Genomic DNA, 23,927 nt, shown 5'->3' on the forward strand with positions numbered 1-23,927 from the left:
AGGAACAATTCTTCAGAGTTACAGATGTTCTATCATTCAATGCTGAAGTTAAAAACTTGGGAAATATCCTGAAATATAGAAACATGAGAACTAGAAACCTTGAGACTTCATGCTCCTTCACTCCCCATTATTCAATCTATTACAAAGATAAATTTTATCTCCTAAATAATCCTTTGCCATTCAAAACTTCCCACCTCCCATAATCACTGTAATGACTAATGCTTTCAACTGTCCCTCTTATTTATATCCCTTCCAATTCATTTTCCACATTGCAGTCAGAGTGAACTTTAAAAAGCACAGACTAGATGTCAACCCATGCTCATAGCCCTGTGTGGTATCCCATTCTTCTTAAATTATGTAATGTTTGAAAGCTCTACAAGCACTGCATGTTGGGCTTCTACCCTCATATATTGCCACGGTTCATTACTTTGTGGGCTGCAGATCTCTCAGGGCCACAGATTATATTATATTCTGTTCCTCCTCTATACACTAGTTAAATCTTACTCGTTTGAGTCTCAGATCAAAGATATCATTACTGTGCTTGCCTAGCATAAGCAAGGTATGAGATTCAATCTTAACACCAAAAGACACACAAAAAAAGATGTTACTAGCAAAACTACCTTAGAATACTTCCAGACCAAGAGTCCAGATTAAGTGCCCCTGCTGTATCATTGATTACACACCAAAATTATTCCTTGGACACAATTCTCAGTTAAGTATTATATATTTTATTATTATCAAGTGCCTTGTTCCTTTTATAATGGACTCTAATTTCCCATGAGGGCAATCAGGATTGATGTGTTTCACCAATTACTGGATCCTAGCACCTAGCACAGCATTCATCCAATACCATATAAATAAATAGCATGGACTGAACTAGTATGTATAAAGTATACTGGGAATGAGGGAAGACAAGAACAATACAATAAATAAGAAACGACAAGGAGGTTAGAAGAAAAGGAGAACTGAAAGAATTTTCTATTAGTAGAAATGAAATGTCCAAACAGGCGAAAGAATTTTGTTTATTTGCAGATCTAACCCACAACCTCATGCATACTAGGCAGGCAAGCACTCTACTGATCCAGCCCCAAGATCAGTTTTTAAAGCACTGAACTTTATAACGGTCTTTGGGGAAATGAACTTTATAACGGTCTTTGGGGAAACTCAATATTCAGTATTCAAAATATAAGAGTGGGGAGTGTGACTGTATTATAGCTTAACATGTGTAGGGCTTTTTTTAAGACTTTGTTTTGATCCTCAATGCACTCAAAAAAAATTTTTTTCAACTTAAAAACCAAATTCAGCAATCTTACCTTGGATAATGTGTATACATGAGTATATGAATTGTCTTTGTAACAATATAAAGTCTTTAATTTAATTATATTTGTAAAAATAACCTGAACATAATCAAGAGGGAATTAGTCAAAGTATAACATATTCAGAAAGTAGAAAACTATCCAGCTGTAAAAAAGAATGAGGAATTTCTAATGCACTAAAATGGAAAAATCTTTAAGAAATTAGAAAAGCAAGTTACAAAATAAACATGCAACATGCAACTTTTATGTTAAAATAAAAAGGGGAAGGAGAAGAAAGTGTATAATTGAATTTACATTAAAACAAACTGGGAAAAGGTAGACTACTAGTAACTGGTTACCCATACAAAGAAAGAATGGGGTACATCACAGCAAAGGAGAAAATGAGTTGTGTTTTGTTTTCTTTTGTTTTAACATAACACCTATTCAAAAGCTGAATTTTAGGTGGGCACAGTGATGCACTCCTATAATCCCAAAGACTTGGGGAGTCTGAGGCAGGAGGATTACATGTTCAAAACCAGCCTCAGCAACTTACTGAGGATATAAGCAACATAGCAAGACACTGTTACCAAAATAAAAAATTAATTAATTAACCGAAGTTCATTTTTTTAAACTTCTTTAGTTGTGTATGGACTCAATGCCTTTATTTGTTTTTATGTGGTACTAGGATCGAACCTACCACCTCACACTTGTGAGGCAAGTGCTCTACCACCGAGCTACAACTCCATCCCCCTAAGTTCATATTTTTAAAAATTTTTAGTTGTTGATGAATCTTTATTTTATTTATTTACATGTGGTGCTGATAATCTAACCCAATGCCACACACATGCTAGGCAAAAGCTCTACCACTGAGCTACAACCTCAACCCCTAAATTCATATATTAAAAACAATAAAATCGGGGCTGGGTTTGTAGAATGCTTGCCTAGCATGTGTGAGGCACTGGGTTTGATCCTCAGCACCACAAAAATAAATAAATAAATAAAGGAATAGAAAAATATAATAACATTATTTTAAAAACATTTAAAAAATAAAATAAAATCACAAATAATCTTAACAGAAAAAAAAAAAGGCCTTAAGATTGAGTTTCAATAGCCAGACACAGTGACCTACTCTTGTAATCCCAGCAGCTCAGGAGGCTAAGGCAGGAGGATCATGAGTTTAAAACCAGTCTCAGGGACTAGGGCTATAGCATAGTGGCAGAGTGCTTGTCTAGGACGTGTGAGGCACTGGGTTCAATCTTAGCACAACATAAAAATAAACAAATAAAAAAAAAATAGAGGCATTTACAACTACAAAAATTTTTTTAAAAAATAAACAAAAACCGCGCCTCAGCAAAAGTGAGGCACTAAGCAATTAAATGAGACCCGGTCTCTAAATAAAATACAAAATTGGGATAGGGCTGTGGCTCATGGTTTGAGTGTCCCCGAGTACACCAAAAATCCCCAGTATACCCCACCAAAAAAAAAAAAAAAAAGAAAAATCAAAGTTTCAACCCCGATCTTTACAGCAATTTAAAGATTAGAGTACCTCACATTCAAGTAGAGGAGCCAAGTAAAAAAAACAATGTATAGTAATTAAAGGAACTACTCCAAGATTTTAAACTTTTTTTTTTAGAGTGAGAGAGGAGAGAGAGAGAATTTTTAATATTTATTTTTTAGTTCTCGGCGGACACAACATCTTTGTTGGTATGTGGTGCTGAGAATCAAACCCGGGCTGCACGCATGCCAGGCAAGCGCGCTACCGCTTGAGCCACATCCCCAGCCCTGATTTTAAACTTTAAGACATCTTATAAACATTATTTATACTGGTTTCGGCTTTGAAATTATCAAAATTGAAAACCAAAATTGAAACATTAAAAAATAAAAGGAATGATTTTTCAAAGTTGTAGTTGGACACAATATCTATCTATCTTTCTTTCTTTCTTTTTATGTGGGGCTAAGGATGGAACCCAGGGCCTTGCACGTGCTAGGAGAGCACTCTACCCCTAAGCCACAACCCCAACCCTGAAAAATTATTCTTGACAATGTAAATTGTAGGTAAATACTCTAACATTTTACTCGTATCTATAGATAGAATGAGGATTTTTAAATCTTGCAGCAAAACAAACCGGTTTATTGAAGCCTATATTTAAGGCACACTTTAGGTTTAATAATTATTAGATTAGTTTAACAAACTTTGTTAAGTACATGTTCATGGTACAAAAAATGAAAAAGAAAAAAATGTCACCAAAACTCCCATCACATGGTATATATATCTCAATATTATCTCTTTATACTTAAATGTTTACTTTCAAATTCTTTACAAACTCAGGTTTTCTCTTTAGCAATTTTTTTCTAGTTTTAATTTGTTCTTCTTATACATTGTCATGTATAATTAAAATAGAATAGAATGTATTTTCACATATTATACATATATAAAGTATAACTTCCCATTCTTTTGGATGTACATGATATGGATTTATTCTGGTTATGTATTCATATATGAACATTGGAAAGTTATATCCAATTCATTCTACCATTTTTTCCCATTCCATTCATCTAATCCAAGGAATTTCTATTCTTCCCATCTCACCCCTTACTGTATTAGCATCTGCATATCAGAGAGAACGTTCAGCCTTGAAAAACAAACTTTTAATAAAACAAACTTTTAACAAGATAAAATAAATTAGTAACAATTAATTCATAAAATTCTCAAAAGAATAAGTGGAGTCTTGCTAAAGATAACAAAAACTGGGTTATACTAAAGGCAATTGCAACTCATAATTCCATCATGTATATTACCCTATAGATCAACTACCAAGTTATTACCTTTCATTTTTGAGTGCGTGTTAATCAATGGATCAGAACAAATCCTGCAGGGCCACCATGGGCGTCTCTTGAATTTTGCCCAAATGAGATCTCCAACTTCATACTTCAGTGGTGTAGACTTTTTCTTGGGTTGACACTTTAAATAGAGAAAACATAGATCATCAGTAAAAATCAAAACCTTCTGAGACAGTATTATCATCTTACTATTAACCTTCAAAATAGGCAACACCTAAAAAAATTCAGACGAAACCGCCTGGGCCAGGTAACAATGATAAAATAAAACTAACTTACTCTGCCATATTTATTCACAATATAGCCCTTTCACAGTCAAATTCTCAATTTATATTTGGTTTACTAAACAACTCTATTTACAGACTTACAAGTAAGCTGTTTTGATTTAGAACAAAAAACTGAAATAGCCAGGCACAGTGGCTTGGGGAAGTAGCGGAAGGGCAGAGGATGTGTCTTACTAAGTGGTTAAGTGCCCCAGGGTTCAATCCCCAGTACCTTAAATGAATAAATAAAAGCTAAGACTCTACATAAAATCTCATAGAATGTTTTAGGATGCTTCTAAATACTCATAGAAGTTAAATCTCATTGGAAATACTATGATTAGTTCTGCCTGTATACTACAGAAGTACAAGAAAACTAGATAGGAACTACTTTTTTTCTATTTGCAGTACTAGCTGTTGAAACCAAAGGTATTTTACCACTGAGTTACACCCCCAGCCCTTTTATTATGAGGCAGTCTCTAAATTGCCAGGCTGGCCCCAAACTTTGAATCCTCCTGCCATGGTATCCCAAATCACTGGAATTATAGGAATGTCCCGTTATGCCCCACAGGAACTACATCTCATTTTCTTTTAAAAAGTTCTGAGGAAGCCCTGGGCAATGGCATGCTACTGGAAGAGGCTGAGGCAGGAAGCTTATAAATTAAATAAAAAAGAACTGGGGATGTAGCTCAGTGATAAATCATGCTTAAGTTCAACCTGGAATACAGGGGGTGGGGGGGATTAAAGGTCTATTTGTTAACATTATCAGTTCAGAAAAGTATAACTTCAAAACTTCTTGACTTGGAGCTGGGGTTGTAGCTCAGTGGTAGAGGACTGCCTAGCACATGAGGCACTGACTAAGCTCAATCCTTAAACCTCCACGTAAAAATAAAGGTATTCTGTCTAGCTACAACTAAAAAAAAAAAAAAACTTATTGACTTAAAACCTTAAAATAAAGAATAAACGGGGGGTGATACTAAATGAGAAAACAAATATTTTATTTGCCTATATTAAAAACTACTATGGGGGGGCTGGGGTTGTGGCTCAGCCTACCACGTGCAAAGCATTGGGTTCAATTCTCAGCAACACATAAAAATAAATGAATAAAATAAAGGCACTGTGTCCAAATACAACTAAAAAAATAAAAAAAAAACAAAAAACCTACTACCTGACTAGGTCCCTATGAATTTCTGACATAATTTGATGTGTGGTTAAATATAATTTTCAGTTACTGAACAATATGGGACTTGTTTATTCAAGTCCTAAATGACTTAAAGTTAACTAAAACTTATTGATATTTATTGTGTCAAGCACCCAGTTCATCTTCACAGGTAAAGAATATTATTACCCTATTTACCATATTCCCTATTATAACATTTATTTAGTAGCAGTCCCAGGATTCAACTTTGGCCAGTTCAATTCCACAGCTCAAAGCCTTAAGCCCTACCATATCATCCAATAACAATAAACCCCACTATAACTACTGTACTCTCTAACTTTATTATAATATACACACATATATGCACCATAATCAATCTAGAACATGGTATTAATTCCATCTTCCCCTCTACAACTATATAATTAGAAGTACAGCCATAAAACACATGTGTCCAATAGAGAAGAAAAACTATGAGTGGTTATCAGGTCAAGCCAGTAGCCAAAATTACACAACCAGACAAAGCAGCAATGAATGTTTTCTTCTGACTTCATCACAAATTATGCCACCTTAAATAAATCGGTTTAATTCAGCTTCAGTTTGCTATGCCATAAAAACGGGAAATTTAGGGCTGGGGATGTGGTTCAAGCGGTAGCGCGCTCGCCTGGCATGCGTGCGGCCTGGGTTCGATCCTCAGCACCACATACAAACGAAGATGTTGTGTCTGCCAATAACTAAAAAATAAATATTAAAAAAAAAATGGGAAATTTAATCTACCATGAACCATGAAATGAAAATAACAGTTCAACTCCTAGTATTTTAACTTAAGATAAAGGAACAGATGAAAAAAATATTTGAAGTGGTTTGATATGAAATCTACACAATATGGAAGTACAGATGAACTCATGACACTGAAAATGTAATACAAAGTTACATACAAAATTTACATTTTTTATGTGGCTCTATATTTAGAAACTACTTTGGAAGCTATAATAATTATCGAAAAAACAGGCAGAGTGCTGTATACCAGTTATCCCAGTGAACTGGAGGCTCAGGCAGAAGGAGGAAAAGTTGAAGGCCAGCTTGGGCTACTTGGTGAGAACCATCCCTGCCCTGCCACCCACGGGGGGGGGGGGGGGCTGAAGATGTAGCTCAGTGGTAGAACTCTTGCCTACCCAGTACCACCTCCCCCATCCACCCAACCCCCAAAAAATAGAGAAAAAAATTATTTGCCTGCTTTGCAAAAAAAATAATAGAGACTAGTCCTAGGTACTATTTCTCTTTTCAATCTTGTATTTCACCATTCTCTACCACAAAAGATTTATACTACACTGTCCACAGCTCCCTCTTACAGGTTGCAGTTGTTATTTTTCCATACCCTCTCCACTTAGCATTCCTTTATTACTCCCAGGTACCCTCAGAGAAGCCTTCTCATCATTTCTTTGATCAAGTGCCTCTTCCCTATACTCTATACTTTTTTTAGGGGGGTGGGGGAGAGTGTGTGTGGTGCTAGGGATTGAACCAAGGCCTTGTGCATGCACAGCAAGCACTCTACCAACTGAACTATATCCCCAGCCCCAAGAGAGTTTTTCTAAGTTTGCTTGGCTAGCAGTCCTCCTGCCTCAGCCTCCCAAGTTGGTGGCATCAAAACATGTACAACCAAGCTGGCTTACTCAATGCCTCTTACCTCATCATTACACTGAATTATCTATTCATCTATTCCACCAGTCTCTAAACTACAAGGACAAAGTATCAATCGCCTTTAGAAATGCGACCATTTTCTAAAAAAAATATTGTGTCCAATAAAATAACATCTAAATGAACCAAAATAAACAACAATGAATCATTTCCTAAAGAGGCAGAATTAGAAGCCTTACTATATCCACTGAAACATCTATCAAAAAGTGTAAGGACCTTTGTCCACAAAACTCTTGTCTTTAAAAAGATAAACGAGACATTAAATACATTCACAATAAATGTCTTGACTTCTAAGATGGCTAACAGATGGAGACAGAACATCAAAATTTAGTCACAAGTCAGATGTGGTGGCACCTGTCTAAAATCCAAGCAACTAAAGCTAAAATAGGAGGATCCCAAGTTTGTGGTCAGACTTGGCAACTTAGTGACACACTGTCTCAAAATAAAAAGAGCTGGGATATAGTCCAGTGGTATAGTACCCCTGGATTTAATCCTTAGTACTGCCAAAAAAAAAAAAAAAAATTAACTCAAAGGCTATTTAACTGCACTTCACTATGCATCCTTCAGATTAACAATTATTCTCCTAGGGCTGGGGATGTGGCTCCAGCGGTAGCGCGCTCGCCTGGCATGCGTGCGACCCGGGTTCGATCCTCAAGCACCACATACCAACAAAGATGTTGTGTCCGCCAAGAACTAAAAAATAAATATTTAAAAAAAAAAAAAAGAATTATTCTCCTAGACACCCTAATGGTAGAACTCTCACCATTCAAAACAAATATTTCACTACTGTACAGTAAAAGTGTTTCTTTCCCAAATAATTATTCATCATGGGGGCAGGAAATACAGTTCAGTCACCCAAGTATGCTATCAAGTTTGAAGTAACCCTACATTATAGAAAGCTCACTAATCAATATTACTCAAGCTGGGAATGCAACCAGTGGCAGAGCACTTGCTTAGCACACGTGAAACCATGGGCTCAATCTCCAGCACTACCAAAACAAACAAAAAACAAAACTCTCTTAAACCTCTGTTGGGTTTAATTTCAATCTTTCCAAGCACAGATAAAAACAAATCCACTTCTAATGGTTTGTGACTGTGACATTTCCAGCAATTTTTTTTTTTAAGAGAGAGAGAGAGAGAGAGAGAGAGAGAGAGAGAGAGAGAGAGAGAATTTTTTAATATTTATTTTTTAGTTTTCGGCGGACACAACATCTTTGTTGGTATGTGGTGCTAAGGATCGAACCCGGGCCGCACGCATGCCAGGTGAGTGCGCTACCACTTGAGCCACATCCCCAGCCCATTTCCAGCAATTTTTAACACGAGCATTCATTAAGCAGGTGTTAAATGCTTTAAAATCATTCTAGAGTCTTCAACTCTCATAGATTTCTCCATAAAAACAAAGAAAAAAACAAAATAACAACATACAATATTTCATTAAAATCAAAAATGTTCATCTCAACCAAATCACACACTGAACTAAGTAAAATAACTACACTAAGTACAGTGATTTAGCAAGCTGCATTTGGGCACAATAAAAAGCAGATATTCTGTTGAACACTTAACATGCAATAATTTTATCTCATGACCTCACAGCAGTTTCTGAGTATAGGGCTAGGAAGGCAATCTTTTCATTCTGCAGATAAGAAAATTAAGACAAAAATTAATTTGCCCTCCCCTGATTCACAATAAGAGTACCAAAACACCAAAAGTCACAGTTCAAACCAGACTCTACTAAAAATGTTTTTCACGGTTGTACCAATCTAATTCCCAGAATATACACTTTCAGATCTGCTAAATCAGACTTTCCTTAAAAAAAAAAAAAAAAAAAATCTATTTTTAGTTGTTGATGGACCTTAATTTTACTTATTTATATGTGGTGCTGAGAATCAAACCCAGTGCCTCACACACATGCTAAGCCAGTGCTCCACCACTGAGCTACAATCCCAGCCCCAGAATTTTCTAAAATTAGAAATCCCAGCCCCAGAATCCTAAAATTAGCAATTTATATGCAGCAAAATGAAATTAAGCCCCTTTTTTCACCATGTACAAAAATCAACTCAAAGTAGATCAAGGACATAGGAATTAGACCAGAGACCCTGTGTCTAATAGAAGAAAAAGTGGGCCCAAAATTTCATCATATCAGATTAGGCCCCAACTTCCTTAATAATGACTCCTAAAGCACAAGTAATACAATCAAGAATCAATAAATGGGACAGATTCAAACTAAAAGCTTCTTCTCAGCAAAAGAAACAATCAATGAGGTGAAGAGAAAGCCTACAGAATGGGAGCAAATTTTTACCACACTCACATCAGATAGAGCACTAATCTCCAGGATACATAAAGCACTCAAAAAACTTATCAAAAAAAAATAAAATAAAATAACCCAATCAATAAATGGACTAAGGAACTGAACAGACACTTATTAGCAAAAGATATATGATCGATCAACAAATATATGAAAAAATGTTCAACATCTCTAGTAATTAGAGAAATGCAAATCAAAACTACTCTAAGATTTCATCTCATGCCAGTTAAAATGGCAGTTATCAAGAATATAAGCATCAATAGGTGTTGGCGAGATTGTGAGGGAAAAGACACACTCTTACATTGCTGATGGGACTGCAAATTGGTGTAAACAATCCGGAAAGCAGTAATGGAGATTTCTTAGAAAACTTGGAATGGAATCATCATTTGACCCAGCTATCCCACTCCTGGGTCTATACCCAAAAGACTTAAAAACAGCATACTACAGTGACACACCCCAATCAATGTTTACAGCAGCACAATTCACAACAGCTGTGGAACCAATCTAGATGTCCTTCAACAGAGGAATGGATAAAGAAACTGTGGTGTGTGTGTGTACACACGCAATGAAACATTACTCAGCATTTAAAAAGAATAAAATTATGGCATTTGCAGGTAAATGGACAGAGTTGGAGAATATCATTGTAAGCAAAGTAAGTCAATCCCAAAAAACCTAAAGCTGAATGTTTTCTCTAATAAGTGGATGCTAATCCATAATGGGGTGGGAGGCATGAATGGAGGAACTTCAGATTGGGCAAGGAGGGCGTGGCATGGGGGTAGAAAAGATGGTGAAATGAAACAGGCATCATCACCCCAGGTATGATGTGACTATTTTGCATAAAACCAGAAGAAAAATTGTGCTCCATTTGTGTACTATGAATTGAAGTGCATTCTACTGTCATTTACAACTAACCAGAATAAGTAAATAAAAAGAATTCTATCTATATTTAAAAAAAATTTCTACAATATTTAAACTAACTCCCACCTCCCCAAACTTATTGGAAATTCAAATATTCCCATTGTGAAGAACAACTAACTAAAGCTTAAAAAGTCAATTCACATGAAGTCACTAATGCTGTTCTCTAGAGTTGTCAATACAATGCTGGTTTGCCAGCAAACTTTTCTTGAGCCCAAGAGGAAGGCACTGACTGAAGTAACAGAAATAATGACCTAACTGGCATAGTTCAAAAAAGCAATACTTTTAAGGATGCCTACTTCTCACCACTTTTGCCAGGGATGAGTGAGGTGCAGTGCTGGGAATGGAACCCAGAGTCTCACAAACATTGAACTATACTCTCAGAACTTTCATCTCATTTTTAAAAGCCAGGAAATGATCTAGATGTTGAAGAGGGACTTGGTTAAATAAATTATATAATATCAACACGTAAGGATGTGCGAATTTATACTCAAATTTTATACAACACACATATACACAAAATACAAAAAAGTTTACAAAAAACATACTATAGCCTGGCGCAGTGGCACACACCTGTAATCCCAGCTGCTTGGGAGGTTGAGACGAGTTCAAAGCCAGCCTCAGCAACTTAGTGAGGCACTAAGCAACTCAGTGAGACCCTGTCTCTAAACACAATACAAAATAGGGCTAGGGATGTGGCTCAGTGGTCGAGTTCCCTGGTACAAAAAAATATATACATATATACTATGAACCCAAATTGTATAAAGACATACATTTTCTTTTTTTTATTTTTTTTTAGTTGTAGTTGGACACAATACCTTTATTTTATTTATTTTTATGTGGTGCTGAGGACTGAACCCTGAACCTCATACGTGTTAGGCGAGCGCTCTACCACTGAGCCACAACCCCAGCCCCAAGACATACATTTTCACATAAGAATTTACACACAGAAAACTCTAGAAGGATAAAATTCACAACAATAACTGAATCTCTGAATGTTGTCATAAAACTTTTTTTAATCGGTACAGAACTGACTGGATATTGAATCCAGGACCTGGTATAGACTAGGCCAGCATTTTATTTAAAAATTTTACTTGTAAACAGGGTGTCACTAAGTTGCCCAGTCTAGGGGCTGGGGATGTGGCTCAAGCGGTAGCGCGCTCGCCTGGCATGCGTGCAACCCGGGTTCGATCCTCAGCACCACATACCAACAAAGATGTTGTGTCCGCCGAGAACTAGAAAAATTCTCTCTCTCTCTCCTCTCTCACTCTCTCTTAAAAAAAAAAAAAGTTGCCCAGTCTAGACTTGAACTTTGGATTCTCCTGCCTCCATCTGGAATTACAGAATGCTGCAAGCAAGCCTGGTTTGTCAAATAAATTTTTGGCTTGTCTAGACTTTGTAATTTTCCTACACTGAACACACTTATGTTTCAGGTCCATTTTTATACTGACAAAAAATTCATAACATAAAATTCACCCTTTTAACAATTTAAGTGTCTGAATTAATGGAGTTTTTCATAAATGAATACTGCATAAGATTTCTAAGTAAATTAAACACATACTAGCTCCGTAGGCCAAAATGTATGCAGAGAAATCCAACAGGGCAAAATTTCCTACTAATAGTTCATAAAATGCACCAAACAAATCAGCACTATCATCCTCCAAATTATCTTCAAAAAATCTGAAAATGTCTCTATATCCATTTATATCATCTATAAAATGATAATGAAGTAGGACCTACTTCTCAGTGAAATTGGAAGTACTGATGAGTTAATCAGATATTGGAAGTGTTGATGAGTTAATACGCAAACACCTTAGTACTTAAAGTGCCAATAGCTGTAAAGTGTTAAGTACCATAGTGTTAGCTTGCATCTATTTCACTCAAAACCTGAAATTAGAAGCATCTCTCTTCTTCCTCTCTACTCAAGCCTTATTCAGCCCAAAGGAGCAACATTCAAATGTTCCATTTCACTTTGATCTTAACTATTAGCATTAAGTCACTATTTTGTGGTACAGTATTGTTTAAGTTAAAAGCATAGGCTCTCTGGAGTCACACTTCACAACTGTTAAAAAAAGGCCTGACACATAGTAATAACTCAAAAATAACAGCTGCTCTAATATTATTGTTCACTATATTTGTTGGCAACTGTACATTATTTCAATTACAATAAGAACAAGATAGGAGGAAAAAATAAGCCAGTGATGATGGCGGCTTACACCAGTAATCTCAGCCATTCAGGAAGCTGAGACAAGAGGAATGCTTGAGCCCCAGCATTCCAGACCAGAATAGGCAACAGAGCAAGACTCTCTTTTTTTTTCTTTCTTTCTTTTAATATATTATTTTGGTTGTTGACTAACCTTTATTTTATTTATTTATTTATATGCAGTACTGAGAACTGATATATTACACATTTCCAGTGCCTCACACATGCTAGGCAAGCACTCTACCACTGAACTACAATCTCAGCCCAAGATTCTCTTATAAAAACAAACAAACAAACAAAACACAACAAAAACCATTTCACAACAGTATAAATATTTAACTACCATTTATCACTGTTTAAAGAAAACTACTTGAAATTCTAAGTAACCAACCTAAAAATAATTTTTAGAGTGGAGTGCTGGATCATTTTTTTTCAAGAGAGGGTCTCACTAAATTGCTTAGAGCCTCACTTCATTGTTAAGGCAGGCCTTGAGTCGATCCTCTTGCCTCAGCCTCCTGTGTAACTGGGATAACAGGCCTGCACCACCACACCCGACTAAAAGTAATTTTAAAATAAAGTAATTCAAGTGGACACTTCATTGTCCATCTACTTTATGGTTATCACAGTCACAGGACCAACTGTCAAACATCTACTTCTGCCAGACATGGGGACACACACCTGTAATCCCAGCTACTGAGGAGGCCGTGGCAGGAGGACCTCAATCACAAGATTGAGTTCAGCTTCAACAACTTAGCGAGGCCCTAGATAACTTCATGAGAACCTGTCTCAAAATAAAAAATAAAAAAAAAGAGGAAAAGGAATGTGGCTCAGTGGTTAAGGGTTCAAACAATGGGTCCAACAAAAACACATCTATTTCCAACAGCAAAATTTTTTAAATTTACAAGATCTAGAGATTTGTTTCAGTGGGATAGTGCTCACCTGGCATGAGTTTGATCTATAGCACTACAAAAATAGTAATAACAATAACAACTCACCCCTTATTCTTACCCTGAAATAATTTAAGTCCTAGTCAGAGCCCCAAACACACACCCATTCTAAGGTCTCAATTCATCCTAAATTATCACAATTCCAATGCTACTGCTTTCATTTAAAGTTTTTTCATCGTACAGGGGATTAAACCCAGCACTTCAAGCAAACTACCACTGAAATATATCCCTAGTCCCTTTTATTTATGCATGTATGTATATGTGTATTTTTACATTACTGAGATTGAAGCATTCTACCTAAGCAGCTCTTTGTCTCAAACTTGCAATCCTCCTGTTTCAGATACCATCCTACTGTCTAATGAAACAAGTATATACTACTTATACAAGCAACATTCAAGGCCCTTTATAAACTGGCCCTCAGGTAATTTCCCACATACTTCTTTTATGCATACTAAAATCTGATCAGAGTATAATTTACAATACATATCCTTTCATATTCCATTTCTCTTGTCTGTTTACCCTATGCATTCATCATACCGTGTCTAAATATTTCTCCATCCTTCCTTCTAGAAATGGGTTAAACAGACTCTCTTTTTCAAACTACCTCAACCATAGCCATCTTACCCTTCTGATAGTGATTTGCTATTTTTCATGTTAATGACCTCAGAGATGATACCTCTTACTCCTACTATTAAAGATCATTTTTATTTAGGAAACTACTACAACAAATATTAAGAATAGGCACAGAAGGAACGGTGGCACATGCCTACAATCCCAGCAGTTCAGAAGGCTGAGGCAAGAGGATAGTAAGTTTAAAGCCAGCCTCTGCAACTCAGTGAGGCCCTAAGTAACTTAGCAAGATTCTATCTCAAAAACAAATAAACAAAACACACTGGAGATGTGGGGCAGTGGTTAAGCACCCTAGAGTTCAAACCCTAGTACAAAAAAAAAAAAAAAAGATATGCACAGTATCTAAATAAACTAATTTAAAAATTAAATTAATTAAAAATTAAATTATCGGGGCTGGAGATGTGGCTCAGCGGTGGTGCGCTCGCCTGGCATGCGTGCAGCCCGGGTTCGATCCTCAGCACCACATACCAACAAAGATGTTGTGTCTGCCGAGAACTAAAAAATAAATATTAAAAATTCTCTCTCTCTATCTCTCTCTCTCTCCTCTCTCACTCTCTCTTTAAAAAAAAAAAAAAAAATTATCAAGCCCAAAATATGGATGCAGGTCATCTCCTTTTTGAGGGGTTGGGGAGGTACGCGAGGGACTGAACTCAGGGGCTCTCGACCACTGAGCCACGTCTTCAGCCCTATTTTGTATTTTTATTTAGAGACAAGTTTTCACTGAGTTGCTTTACTGCCTCACCATTGCTGAGAATGGCTTTGAACTCCCAATCCTCCTGCTTCAGCCTCCCAAGCCACTAGGATCATAGGTGTGCAACACCACGCCCAGTTTCCTTTTAAGAGCAGCTTAAACCTAAAAAGATTTACATTATAACTTATCAAAGAAAAATTTCATCCCTGAGGGTAACTTCTCAAGAATATGAGAGGCAGAGATAACAAATAACTTGTCTAAGACAGTGGGACAATCATACACTTGTAAATCATCAGTCCTTTTTTAATTTGTCCCATTACATTTGCTTAAATTAAATGAGGAACTACATATTAGAGCATACTTTCTATATGAGTTTGAACAGAATCTCTGTGATGTACAGAAAATTCACAGGCTAAATTCCTACTCTGCCCTTAACCACCTGTGAAATTTTGGGAAAAGTTACTTCACCTCTCTAAGATTGTGCTTTACCTGTAAAAACAGGACAATATTGCTTTGTATTAAAATCTGTATTGACAAATGGTAAATATGCTCTAAGATTATTCATAACCTAATATGAAAAGTAGTATTTTCAGCTGGTAATTACAATAATTCTTTTTTTTTTTTTTTTTTTTTTTTTTTAAAGGCCTTTTTATTTTTTTTTAAGGTTTGAGAGAGAGAGAGAGAGAGAGAGAATATTTTTTAATATTTATTTTTTAGTTCTTGGCGGACACAACATCTTTGTTGGTATGTGGTGCTGAGGATCGAACCCAGGTCGCTCGCATGCCAGGCGAGTGCGCCACCGCTTGAGCCACATCCTCAGCCCAATAATTCTTATATAAGAATTGTGATTTCAGTTCAACTCAAAATTGCAAAGGAAATTTTCAAATTTAAGATGTAATAAAGAAAACTACTACTTACTACAAAAAAAGTATTACTCCCCTATTTTGCTCATAACCACATAATCTAATAAACATGTCTTATTTCTTTCTCATTTATGGTACTGGAGATTCAAACCCAGAGGTGCTTTAAAACTGATCTATATTCCCTGCCATCTTAGATTTTTACTTTGAGACAGGGTTTTGCCAAGTTGCCCACCCTAGCTTTGAACATATAATTCTCCTGGTTCAGCCTCCTGAGTAACCAGGATTTCAGGCATGTGCCACCATGCCTAGCTATATATGTTTCTAATTGTCAATGCTCTTTTAACATTCATTACATCACCGGGAGCTCAAAAAAAAAAAAAAAAAAAAAACAGGTAACCTAGGTGTGGTGATGCATGCCTATAATCCCAGCAATGTGAGAGGCTGAGGCAGGAGAATCTCGAGTTTGAGGTCAGCCTGAACAACTGCAAAATAGCAAAACCCTATCTCAAAACTTAAAAAAGGGCTGGGGATGTACCTTAGTGGTAGAGAGCACCTAGATTCTATACCCAGTACCAAAAAAAAAAAATAAAAACGAACAAACCACAACCATGTGAGGTAGCATCACAGATTTTTTTCTGATCTGTTTTTTTTTAATATTTATTTTTTAGGTGTAGATGGACACAATACAATACCTTTATTTTTATGTGGTGCTGAGGATCGAACAAGGGCCTCATCCAGGCTAGGTGAGTACTCTACCACTGGGCCAGGATCCCAGCCCTTATTGGATCTTCACAGATGAGGAAAGCAGTTGAGAATAACCTTGTCAGAGATTTGAGGCCCTTTAGCAAAAAGCAGATTAGAAGCAGGCATTTAAACTTCTAATTTACCATTCCAACCAGATAACAAAGGAAATGAGCTAAATCCCACAAGCCCTGTCTACCAGTTAAACTACATAAAATTCAATTACCATTTACAGAGAGAAGAAGGACCTAGGAATCCAGTTGGTCAAATTCTAGCAAGAGTGGTTAAATACATGATGATCTCTGATTGTTACAATTTTAGCTCCCAGCAATGTAAGGACTAAACATAACTGAGTAAAAGTTTATTGGTACTGGATGAATAAGAAATGCCCCTTGATTATTGGTGAGATCCCAGGAATAACAGATCAAAGAGAAAGCCTGGAAAATAAATCAAAGGATAGATATCACAACAGACTTGAAAAAGGACAAAAGAAAAGCAGAGAAGTGAATCAGTGAAAATTGGGAAGCAGAGAAGCTGCTAGGCCCACATGGTAAGGCTCAGGCTAGGTGACGCTGGGAGAGGGAAATGGGAAATAAAATGGAGCAAATTAAATTCCATGCATGCATGATTTTTTCAAAATGAACTATTATGTATAACTATAATGCCCTAAAAAATGGGGGGAAGGAGGCCCAGCCTGGAGTATGATGGATAAGGCAACATACTCAGAGATAGAACAGGCACATCCAAGCCATGACATTCCTGCTAGTCCAGGTCTCTGGCTTACGCCTTATAAATCTTCATTCCATAAATAAAATAGGTTTGTTAACAGTGCAGAGGACAGACCTATACCATAACCTCTCAGGAAAGTTAAAAGATAGGAAGAACTGGGCTGGGGATGTGGCTCAAGCGGTAGTGCGCTCCCCTGGCATGCGTGCGGCCTGGGTTCGATCCTCAGCACCACATACAAACAAAGATGTTGTGTCCACCGAAAACTAAAAAATAAATATTAAAAAATTCGCTCTCTCACTCTCTCTTTAAAAAAAAAAAAAGACAGGAAGAACTATCTCTTCTGGGCTTGAGGCAATAAAAGAAACTGTGGTATGCAATTGTACCTTTATATTACACTGAAAATTAATGACAAACAATAGTTCAGGGACCTCCTTAGACTCTAATCTGTGGGACATTTCCTAACACTGACCACAGGCATTTATTTTGTCTACAATAAAAAATTAAATACCAAATATTCCTGATGAGTTGAGTACAGTGGTACACACACAGAATCCCAATTATCAGAAGGTGTCCAAGTTTGAGTCCAGCCTCAGCAACTCAGGGAGACCCTTCTCAAAATAAAAAGGGCTGGGGATGTAGCTCAGTGGTAAAACACCTGGTTCAATCCCAAGTACAAAAAAAAAAAAAGGAAATAATTCTGACATAAACCACTTTTATTCTGCATAGTCTTCCTTCCTGCCCATATTTTTTTCCTCAAAGTCTGAGAACCTTCTATGCTCCAAATAATTCTCACATAACCTTTCATTGTTCTGAAATTGCTAGCTAAAGCACAGGCATATTCTTCCTGAGTTCTGCTTTATTCTGTGCCTTATATGAATTTGTTCCTATGTGCTAGAAAAAGTAGGTCAATGATTTTCAACCCTGACTAAACAACAGAATCATCTGAGAAGTTTCATAAAATAACAAGTGTTAATAGATGCCCAATTATCTCCCCTGCCCCACCGACCAAACTGGAAATTCAGAGTCACTACATCTGGGAAGGGATAGTTTGTAAATTAGGTAAAGTTTAAAAAGCTCCATGGATGCGCTGTAAGAACAGTCAAGGCAGAGCGAGGTGGCTTATGCTTGTAATCCCAGCTGTTCAGGAGGCAAGGCAGGATGATCCCAAGTTCAAAGCCAGCCTCAGCAACTTAGGCGATAAGCAACTCAGTGAGACCCTGTCTCTAAATAAAATACAAAATTGGACTGGGGATGTGGCTCAATGGTTGAGTGCCCCTGAGATCAATTCCCAGTACCACAAAAAAAATAACAGTCAATGTTAAAAATAAATTACAGTACTGGGGGCTGCGGTTATAGCTCAATGGTAGAGTGCTTTCCTCGTACATGTGAGGCACTGAGTGTGCAAGGCACTGGGTTCGATCCTCAGCACCACGTAAAAATAAATATATTTTAAAAATGAAAAAGGGGCTGGGGATGTGGCTCAATTGGTAGCGCGCTCGCCTGGCATGCGTGCGGCCCGGGTTCGATCCTCAGCACCACATACAAACAAAAGATGTTGTGTTCACCGAAAACTAAAAAATAAACATTAAAAAATTCATTCTCTCTCTCTAAAAAAAAAAAAAAAAAAAAGAAAGAAAAAGAAATTACAGCACTGGGTTTATTTGGGGTAAAGAACTATATATTTAGGCAAGAGGCAGGATCCTCAACACAGCAAGTGGTAACTTACTATATACAATTTCAATGTTGTTTAACTCACAGGACAAAAAAAAAGAAAGCATTTATTACATAGCTAACTTCAAAAAACTGCTAGGAATATTCAGTGACAATGAAGGACAATTGCTATCCCATTGTCACAGACACAGAATCTAATGCTGAGAAATGGGAAGTGAGGGCTGGGATTGTGGCAATGGTAGAGTGCTTGCCTAGCACACGTGAGGCACTGGGTTATCCCCAGCACCACATTAAAAAAAAAAAAAAATTAAACAGGGGCTGCGGATGTGGCTCAAGTGGTAACACGCTCACCTGGCATGCACGGAGCACTGGGTTCAATCCTCAGCACCACATAAAAATAAAATAAAGATGTTGTATCCACTGAAAACTGAAAAATATTTTTAAAATTCTCTCCTCCCCCTCTCTCTCTCTCTCTCTCTCTCTCTCTCTCTCTCTCTCAAAAAAAAGAAGTTCTAATTTAGACCTTTGAAAATTATATCATTATAAAAAAATTTTAAACAAAATAAAGGTAAAATATAAAAAAAAAAAAAGAAAGAAAAAAAAAGAAATAGGAAGTGAGCCAGCTAAATGCTGAATAGGGCTCTTGGTTCAACTAATGCCTATGCTTTTCACTAGATCATAAAACAGAAAGAAAAAAACAGCAGTCTATTTCAAACTTTTAATTTCACTAATATCAATTAACTTTGACACAATATATTTATTAAACAAGGAATTCTGCCTACATACTTTCAACAGGATGTTGAAACACCTTTACACTAAGACTCAAGAAACATAAGGTATCCCTGCTCCCTCCAAAATAAACACATCATAAGCTTCTGTGCCCAACCTACTTCTTTACCTGAGAACAATGCTGTTAAAAGGCAGGTCATGCCAGGCATGGTGGCACACACCTGTTGCGAGTTCAAAGCCAGCCTCAGCAAAAGTGAGGCACTAAGCAATTCAGTGAGACCCTGTCTCTAAATACAATACAAAATAGGGCTGGGGATGTAGCTCAGTGGTCAAGTGTCCCCGAGTTCAAGCCCTGGTATCAAAAAAAACCAAAAAGCAGGTCATCAATGTATTCATGTATTATTCTTGTTTTCTTTTTTTTTTCTTTTTTTAATCAAAGGATAATATTAAACTGGAGTCCAGAGTTAGCTTATGCTTAAAATAAAGACACAAGACTGGGGGTAACTAAATAGCAGAGCACTCAAAAAGCACGCAGAGGGCCCAGGGTTCAATTTATAGTACTACCAAAAAATAAAAAGGAAAGAAAAAAGAAAGCAGCAACCTTTGCTCATATTAACCATTTATTTATAGTTGGACATAATATTTATTCTACTTATTTATTTTTTATGTGGTGCTGAGGATCAAACCCAGTGCCTCTAGGCAAGTACTCTACCACTGAGCCACAATGCCAGCCCTCATATTAACCTTTTAAATCTGGCTTTTTTAAAAAATGAGACTGACACAACTAAGTGATTTCTTCAAAACAAAAGAAAAAAAAAATCTGTGCTTCTATGTTAATGCCTTTTCCTGAAGCCATGCGCTCTCCCCTGTCTTAATATTATATTCCCCCATCACTTTCTTACAACAGAAGAGCTCAGGTTGTAAGAATTTTAATGCATGCTGTAATTTTGTACAGAACTACACATGAATGAATCCTTACCCTAACTCTAGTACTTGGTGATAGGAAATTCAGATAAGTTACTTAACTTCTCTGAACTTCCAAATCCATCCTTCATTTGAAAAATGGAAATAATGTGAGGATTAAAAATAAACGTCTAGAGGGGATGGGAGTGTGGTAAGCGCTCAGTGGTAGAGCGCTTGCCTAGCATGTGTGAGGCCTTGGGTTCGATTCTCAGCACCACATATAAATAAATAAAAAATAAAGGTATAATATCTTTGTGTCCAACTACAACTAAAAAATATTTTTAAAAAATAAAAATAAAAAAATAAATGTCTAGGGCTAAGAACACAGTTGAGTGGCAGAGCAATTACCAAACATGTGCGAGGCCCAGGGTTTGATCCTCAATAGAATGAGAAAGGAAGGGAAGAGAAAGATGAAAGGAAGGAAGGGGAGAGCTGGGTTTGTGGCTCAGTGGTAGAACACTTACCTAGCACTTGTGAGACACTGGGTTTGGTCCTCAGCACCACATTAAATAAATAAATAAAGTTTAAAAAAAAGAGAGGAAGGAAGGAAGGGGAGAGGAAAATGAAGGAAAGGAAGGAAAGAAGATGGATTCATAAGGGGCTGGCACAAAATAATAAATTACTGCACATTGTTAGCCTAGAATAAATAAAATGAAGTGGTGAGCACTTTTGCAATTCTCTTACACCTTCCACTTCAAATAACCAATATTTAACTTTAAGTCAAAGAAAATTTTGATCATCTAATCAGCTATGCCACTTCAGGTTCTCAGTGACTCACCTCTACCAGGCCTCTGAAGTCCCTTCAGGGCTCCTCCAAATCAGTTAATTGCCTCAGCAAGAAGAACACAGGGGCCAGACAAAGTGGACCCATAATTCCAGTGGCTCAGGAAGCTGAGGCAGGATAGCGAGTTCAAAGCCAGCCTCAGCAAAAGTAAGGCACTAAGCAATTCAATTAGTCCAACCTTCAAATATTGAGAACAATCCATGCTTTGTGAAGGCTCTAGGACAGTGTTCATTGCCTACAATAAGAATATGTGATCAACAGGGCATGGTGCCCATGCCTATAATTCCAGAGACTAAGGAGGCTGAGTCAAAGGGATCGAAAGTTCAAGGCCAGCATTCCTAACTTAATGAAACCCTATCTCAAAATAAAAAATAAAGCTGGATACATTGGCGAACACCTATAATGCCAATGGCTTGGGAGGCTGAGGCAGAAAGACCACAAGTTCAAAGTCAGCTTCAGCAACTTAGCAAGGCCATAAGCAACTTGGTGAGACCTTACCTCAGAATAAAAAAGGGCTGGGGATGTGGCTCTGTGGTTAAACACTCCTAGGTTCAATCCCTAGTACCAAAAATAAAATTAATAAAAAATAAAAGGGCCACAGATGAAGCTCTGTGGTAGAGGGTACCTAGGTTAAATCCTCAGTCCACAAAAAGGGGGGGGGGTGTCTAGCACACTTAATTCCCTTTGAGCTTATTTATAAAATGGATATACCAACCAGATATCATTATTAGGTCCTGGTTAAATAGTGTCAGAAGTGCTATAAGCAAATATCAGAATAAAGCCAATTTTTTTTTTTTTTTTTGGTACAATGGATTTAACCCAAGGGTACTTAACTGCTGAGCCACATACCCTGCCCTTTATATTTTTTGAGACAGGGTCTCACTAAGTAGCTTAGGGCATCGCTAAGCGGTTGAAACTGGCCTCAAACTTGTGATTCTCCTGCCTCAGTCTCGCAAGTAGCTAGAATAAAGCTTTCTAAGGAGTTAAAACTATTCCAAAGCATTTCCTCAAATGGAAGTAATCTGTTTACCCTCAATTAACAATATAACTTATGATTGAAAATACAACTTACAGTGTTGATCACCCAAAGATATTATAAAAACCACAATTACTCATATCCTTCATAATAACATCTCTGGTTAAAAGCATGATCAAGAATAACACTATAGGGCTGGGATTGTGGCTCAGTGGCAGAGCGCTTGCCTAGCATGTGTGAGGCACGGGGTTCAAATCTCAGCACCACGTATCAATAAATAAAATGAAGGTCCATTGACAACTTATTTAAAAAAAAAAAAAAATACTATAGTCCTGGGGATACAGCTCAGTTGGTAGAGTGCTTGCCTTGCCCGCACAAGGTCCTAGGTTTAATTCCCAGTACCAGGAAAAAAAAAAAAAAAAAGAACAACAATATAGCCAGGCATGGTGATACATGGTAGCAAATGCCTGTAACCCCAACAACTCAGGAAACTGCTACAACTAATAAAACAAATCCAGCAAAGCAGGAGGTTATCAAATCAACATACAAAAATCAAGTTTCCTATATAACAATAATTTTCTGAGAATGAAATCAGGAAAACAATTCCATTCAAAATACCCTAAAAAAAAAAATCTGGGGCTGGAGTTACAGCTCAGTGGAATAGTGCTTGCCTTGTATGGGTGCGGCACTGGATTCGATTCTCAGCACCACATACAAATAAATAAAATAAAGGTCCAACAATTAAAAACTATCTTTGAAAATCTTCTTTAAAAAAAAAAATCTGGGGCTGGGGTTGTAGCTCAGTGTTACAGCAGTTTCCTAGCATTATGTGTGAGGCACTGGGTTCAATCCTCAGCACCACATAAAAATAAATAAAAGTATTGTGTTCATCTACAACTAAAAAAATATGTATATTACGAATTTTTAAAAAATAAAATCTAGGAATAAATCTAACCAAGGAACTGCAAGACCTCTACAATGAAAACTATATAACACTGAAGAAAGAAACTGAAGAAAATCTCAGAAGAAAGACCTTCCACGTTTTTGGGTAGGCAGAATTTAATAGTTAAAATGGCCATACTACACCAAAAACAATATACAGATTCAATGCAATAAAATACCAATGATAGTCTTCACAGAACTAGGGGAAAAAAAAAAATCCTAGAATTCATTTGAAAGAATAAAAAACCCAGAATAGCCAAAGCAATTCAACTAAAAAAAGAATGCTGGAGCCATCACAATACTTGACTTCAAATTATACTACAGAGTTAGAGTAACAAAAATGGCACTGTACTGGCTTAAAAACAGAAACAGACCAACATTACAGAACAGAAGACAGAGACAAACCAAAACATCTAGCCCAGAATAGAAAACACAGAGACAAACCAAAACATCTAGCCAGGCACAGTAGGGCACACCTGTAATCCTAGCAGCTCAGGAGGCTGAGGCAGGAGGATCTCAAGTTCAAAACCAGGCTCAGAAACTTGGTTAACTTAGCAAGTTGCTATCGCAAAATAAATAATAAAAAAGGGC

General features: G+C 36.9%; 1 protein-coding gene across 6 annotated transcripts in view; it reads right to left on the bottom strand.

The window, feature by feature from the left end:
• The window catches only part of Nsd1 (nuclear receptor binding SET domain protein 1), a 142,425-nt gene that overhangs the window by 97,326 nt on the left and 21,172 nt on the right, over positions 1-23,927 (bottom strand). For all 6 annotated transcript variants that reach the window (XM_026398225.2, XM_026398227.2, XM_026398223.2 and 3 more), the window contains exon 3: positions 4,122-4,257. In XM_026398225.2, coding sequence (XP_026254010.2) covers positions 4,122-4,257 — 136 coding nt within the window. The remainder of the gene's footprint in view (positions 1-4,121; positions 4,258-23,927) is intronic.

The sequence above is a fragment of the Urocitellus parryii genome, chromosome 1, assembly GCF_045843805.1.
Source record: "Urocitellus parryii isolate mUroPar1 chromosome 1, mUroPar1.hap1, whole genome shotgun sequence".
NCBI lineage: Eukaryota > Metazoa > Chordata > Mammalia > Rodentia > Sciuridae > Urocitellus > Urocitellus parryii.